The sequence below is a fragment of the Pinus tabuliformis genome, chromosome 7, assembly GCF_031772625.1.
Source record: "Pinus tabuliformis cultivar Carrire ecotype Pingquan chromosome 7, CPIR1, whole genome shotgun sequence".
NCBI classification, from domain to species: Eukaryota; Viridiplantae; Streptophyta; class Pinopsida; order Pinales; family Pinaceae; genus Pinus; species Pinus tabuliformis.
Genome location: NC_142293.1, coordinates 912,306,943 through 912,312,448, shown reverse-complemented (window position 1 = coordinate 912,312,448; position 5,506 = coordinate 912,306,943). Strand labels below are relative to the sequence as shown.

General features: G+C 35.1%; 1 protein-coding gene across 2 annotated transcripts; it reads left to right on the top strand.

Moving 5' to 3' along the window:
* The first annotated feature begins 325 nt into the window (after positions 1-325).
* On the top strand, positions 326-4,764 carry LOC149250628 (brassinosteroid-related acyltransferase 1-like). 2 transcript variants are annotated; one of them, XM_089456455.1, is made up of 3 exons: positions 326-1,045; positions 3,247-3,690; positions 3,975-4,764. In XM_089456455.1, exons 1-3 carry the CDS (start codon positions 581-583, stop codon positions 4,464-4,466), a joined length of 1,401 nt encoding a protein of 466 aa, XP_089312581.1. In that variant the 5' UTR covers positions 326-580; the 3' UTR covers positions 4,467-4,764. The 2 variants fall into 2 exon arrangements, with proteins under 2 accessions (XP_089312581.1, XP_089312582.1); XM_089456456.1 differs by having other exon boundaries at positions 3,980-4,223.
* Positions 4,765-5,506: the final 742 nt, after the last annotated feature.

Below are 5,506 nucleotides of genomic sequence, written 5' to 3'. Positions count from 1 at the left end.
TTTGCAGAGTATGATGGTTGTTGGGAAGAAGAAAAAACAAAATTGAAGAATGCTTTTGGAGCACTATCATATATTTTAATAAAAAAGCTTTAAAGCAAATGGGCAATGATGTTGCTTGTTCCCTGCCTTAATCGCTGACAACATTTGGAATCTCACTAACCCACAGCCCGAATTCTCGCCAACCCGCCGCTACACCTCCAGACAAGAAGCCGACATTGATGTCAAAAGGCATTAAGCAGTCGGAAAGCGGAAGTGGTTGCGGAGGTGACAAATTGAAATTAAATACTACAGACAATGGAATACTAAAAGGAGATGAGCATGTCAGAGCTCCTGCTTTATAAAAATAATTAGATTTCTTCTTCTTAGCTTAACGGTTTGGCAGCTTTGAGGAAGCTTGCAATCATTAAGGAGGTTTTCCAATTTTTAAACCAGCAGCTGGTATTCAAATTATATTCTGCTCAGGATTACAGATCATCCCTGAACAAGGCAACCTCCCTATCTATCAATATCGCTTTGTGCCAATTTTTGGAAGAGAGACTATCATATCATATTAGGGTTAAAGGCACAGAGTGGTTTCAAAATGAGTCTAGGGTTAAATTGCAAGGGTGATGAAAAGTTTGCAGTCTCTGTAATTCAGTCTAGGAATGTGCAACCCCAGCAGGCCACAAAGAGGGAAATTCTTTCTCTATCTGGTATGGACAGAGTATCTCCTGCTATGCTGTACACTGTCTTCTTTTATAGAGCCTCTGTGGAGCAGCATATGGTTGATGGCAGTGTAGAAAAAGTGAGAAAAGCCCTGGAAAAGGTGTTTGTTTCGTGGTATCCTGCTGCAGGCAGGTTTCGCATCAATGAAGAGACGGGTAAGCTGGAGATTGACTGCAACGGAGCGGGTGCAGTGCTGATCGAGGCACGTACTGATGTGACCATGGGAGATCTCGGGGTACTCTGGAATTACAAGCCATTTTACGAGAAATTGGTTCCTCAGACATGCTCATCATCCTCGTCAGCGGAGGATCTATCGCTGAAGCCTCTTGTTGTTGCTCAAGTCTGTATTCAATACTTAAATTTTCAGATAGGCTGTTAGCAAGTAACTGACAATTCAAAGCTATTTGATTTCCAGTTTAACTAGGATGTGTCAGAACCTCACAACATTATAATTCATGTTATACATTTAAAACTGGCCTAAGCTTCCCTATTGTTTTTTGCCTTTTGATTGCTTCATTCAATAATTTCTATCATAGATCTTACTAATAATTTCTACTATAAATCTTGCAAGGTCTTATAGAGAGGTGAATAAGTATATTCTTCTTTAGTGTAATTATTTGTTGGTAATCAGTATGGAATGGCTATACAGATTGGAAATTTGATGAAAATGAGCTAAGTCGATTTTTAACTTCGCTCATATCTTTCAAATTTTCAAAATATTCAGAAAATCTAGATAATGTCAGCTGCATAGAACAGGTATATAGTTTCCTAGTTATTCTTCTGTATATCATAATTAATACCTTATCAACTTAGGAGTATTTAAAAGGAGCTGCTGTGTGAAATAACAGTTAGATATATGTCTAATTTGTGGCTTTTTGAAATTAGAAGAAGCATTTAAGAAGAGGTATTGTGTAAGATAACAGTAAGATACGTCTATTCTGTATCATCGCTTGAAATTGCTTCTACCCTCTAACGTTTCCCATCCTTATCTAAGAGAAGGATCTAATAAGCACCTTCAAATTACCGACTTGATATTGCATACTCTAATCATAATATTTGACTACCTACACCATATCTGTGTGTGAGAGCTCTGAAATGTTCATCCATCCGGAAACCTTCCAAGAAGTAGTGGAATATATGGCGGATATATATATATATATATATATATACCATGGATGTATTGCTGCATAATGGTTGGCACCCTAGATCACTGTTTCTACAATATAATAGCATAGAATGGATAGATGAATACTTTCATATGAAACGTGATAAGAGTTCATTAATAATACCCTGCACTGAATAGATGAACCTTTTAATACATCTCTTAAAGGAAAGGAACGCTGTGAATGATTCTTTTACGACGTTTCAGGGAGGAACGCTGTGAATATCTAGGAGGAAAGTTGTCAGTGAATCTTTTAATATAGCTTAGGAATGCTGTGAAAGAATCTTTTAATGCATCCTTAACCAGACTGTATGTTTGGGTCATCCGAGAACAAACTGCAAGGTCAAACGTTGAATTTCTTGCTGGGAAGTTTCGATAACCAAAGTTACAATCGGGTCTAGGTCTTCTGTAGTAAAAGACTATTGGATGTATATTCCTGGAAGACCTGCTCAGAGTTAATTGATGATATGACCGTCACCCATAAAAATTAAATAACCCATAAACATAGGGATTCACAGCCCTTCTCCAACGAATGTGTTACAAAGGTTCATTTATTAGGTCCCAATCTTATATGCACTAAAATTTATGTTGGTGTGAGAAGACTGACACATAATAATAAATGGAATTTTTTAATACTTTCTTTTGGAGGAAGGCTCTAGGTCTAATTAGAAGCAACGGTCATCTGCATTAGAATACTATAGACATGGATGGAAAAATATTATCATATTTGAAGCCATATTATGTCTACTTGTACTTTTGTTTAAATTATTGTTGTGAAGCCATATTATGTCTACTTTTACTTTTGTTTAAATTATTGTTTGGTACAATCAAATGAAGATATTGAATATATCGATGAAATCATGGACAAAATGTCAATATTTGGGAGTTTGGTTTGTGACATACGATAGAACCCTAGAAATAGATTTATCAATGTAGGTGAATTTTGCCGCTATATCAACTGGATTTGGATAGTCACTCAATTGGATGGAAGCCTAATAAATGAACTTTTTTTAGTAAAATTTTTGGAGGGTTTGTAGGTCTAATTAGAATCAATAGTCTTCTGCATTAAATACTATAGAGCTGGATGGAAAAATATTTGCATATAGTTTGGGACCTCATGATAGGGCCCGATACAGGTGGAAGTACTTTTGTTTAGATTATTGTTCTTGTACAATTGTATAATGATATTGAATTTATATATGAAATCATCGACACAACTTTAAAATTGGGGAGTTTGGTTCAATTTAAAATGTGACATACGATAAAAGCCCTAGAAATAGATTTATCAATGTAGTTCGTGGATTTTGCTGCTATATGCTTTTGATCTTCGGTGAACAATCGATCATAATGATTCTTCTTCTTTTTCTTTTTTTTTTCAGGTCACAAGGTTTGGCTGTGGTAGTTTATCAATTGGATTTGGATACAGTCACTCTTTGTTTGATGGGATTGGTGCATTCAACTTCCTCGAAGCTTGGGCTGCTCTTTCCAAAGGCGGGGATGATCAGCAGCCACTGCAGCAACCGAATCACTCCAGAGAACTGTTGGCTACAAATGCCAGTGCCAAGGAATCCATTTACAACCAGTTTAATTCCATGCCTGTACAGGATCTATATGGAATCCCCACAAACGCCAGAGCTTCAGATGACAAAAGCTGGGAAAAAACCCTTTCCGAACTATGCAACCTCAACAAACAGCGATGCAAACTGAAAACATTTTTTATGAACGAAGAAACGCTTCAAACCTTGAAGAGCCAGGTCTTAGCAAGCGGGCAACTCTCTGGAAATTGCTCTACGTTCGAAGTGCTGGCTGCTCATTTGTGGAGAGTAAGATGCCTAATTATATATATACTACGCCCTACCTATGATTGTTTAATTATTTAAATATTTTTTGAATGTAGGTTTTTGTGATCCATTACCATGAGTGAAGTTTTTTTTATTATTCAAATATAGTTTTTATCAAAGTATTTGGATTCATCTCTGTTTTGATAATGAATTATAGTAAGTGGTTTGAAAAGATTGACCTATTTGATTAATCCAAAAAGACTTCACTTATATAATATTATATAATATTCATAGCTCTTTTCCTTTATTTGTTTCTTTTCGATTAGGTCAGAGTAAAAGCCCTAGAGCTGAACTCCACGACCAAAATATGTCTTCAATTCCCGGTGAACGCCAGGAACCGATTGGAACCCCCACTAGGGAAAAACTTCAGCGGTAATGCCTTTGTGCTGGCTTCTACTTCCTGTTACGTCTCTGAAGTGATTGGGGAACCCTTGCATTGCACCGTGCTACGTGTTCAAACAGCAAAGAATGCCGTTAGGGATGAGTACATCAGGTCATATCTCAAGGCCTTGGAGGCCTCAGACAAGTTCTTTCCTTCCATGAGAGAGCTTACTATTGTGTCAGACTGGAGGAACATCCCCTACCACTGTGTCGACTTTGGGTGGGGGAAAGCAGCATGTGCAGCTCCATTGGCAACACCGGTGCCACAGACTATATACGTCATGAAGAGCCCTGACCAAAGTAATGTAGGAGTGCACATCAGAGTGGGCCTGCACCCAGATCAAGTGGATTCCTTCCACAACCATCTTTACAACTGATGCTATATCAAGTCGCTGCTGTCCTATTGATATCTTCTCTTCTCTCTCAAGTATGTGAGTGTTTGTTTTGGAGTAAATCTTTCTATTCTAACATTGTTATTGATATCTTCTCTTCTCTCTCAAGTATGTGAGTGTTTGTTTTGGAGTAAATCTTTCTATTCTAACATTGTTACTGCATTTAGGATCTGAGATTTCTTATTCTCAGCAAATACTGCTATGCCATCCTCAAGCTACCAAGTCACTGCTTATGAAATCGCTATATTAGTATCGTATTTGTGTGCAATTGGCGTTTGTATGAGTAACTTGTCGTTTAGTGCAAGTTGTAGATTTTAGATTTTAGTTTTATTAATGTGAAGTGAATGCCAATTTAATTAAGCGTATAGCTGTGCGTTTATTTCACAATAACGTTTTACAAATATTGATTTAATAATTAGATCGATGGTACAGATTATTTTTATTTATGAATAAAGATTAAGGTTTATTAAATTAATTAATTAAAAAAATATCATAGTAAAGTGTGTTATATTGGATATTAAAGATTATGGTATTTATGATTAAGCATTAAGGTTTATCAAATTAATTAATTAAAGAAAATATCATAGTAACTTGTGTTATATTAGACATTGTTAATAAAAGATGGTATTGTCCATAATATTATAACAAAATATATTTGCTAGTTAGAATTTTCATGATAAAGTGGGGCTAAATCTATATGCTTAAGAATATTTTTATTTGTTTTTCTTTTAAATGAATTTATGTTTAATAAAGTTATAATTTAGTTAATTTTATCATTATTTTTAAACTGGTCAATGTGAGATATATTATGGGGTGAGCCTTTTGAGATTGATGCTTGTCACCATTTACCAACCATTTAATTTATATTAATTTATATGACTCACATAATTTATTTTAATCTTAAATATATTAATTTTAAATTAGAATGTATTGTGTAGAGTTTGTCTTTTTTCTTCTTAATTTTTATTTATTTTTTTATAAATTTAAATTATTCTGAAAAAAAGGTCAGTATCTTCTTGTTCTTT

Bases quoted from the DNA above. Each gene is read 5' to 3' on its own strand.
- LOC149250628 (XM_089456455.1), top strand. From the start codon at position 581: ATGAGTCTAGGGTTAAATTGCAAGGGTGATGAAAAGTTTGCAGTCTCT. The intron at 1,046-3,246 runs GTCTGTATTCAA...TTTTTTTTTCAG, and splicing joins AGCCTCTTGTTGTTGCTCAA to GTCACAAGGTTTGGCTGTGG. The intron at 3,691-3,974 runs GTAAGATGCCTA...CTTTTCGATTAG, and splicing joins TGGCTGCTCATTTGTGGAGA to GTCAGAGTAAAAGCCCTAGA.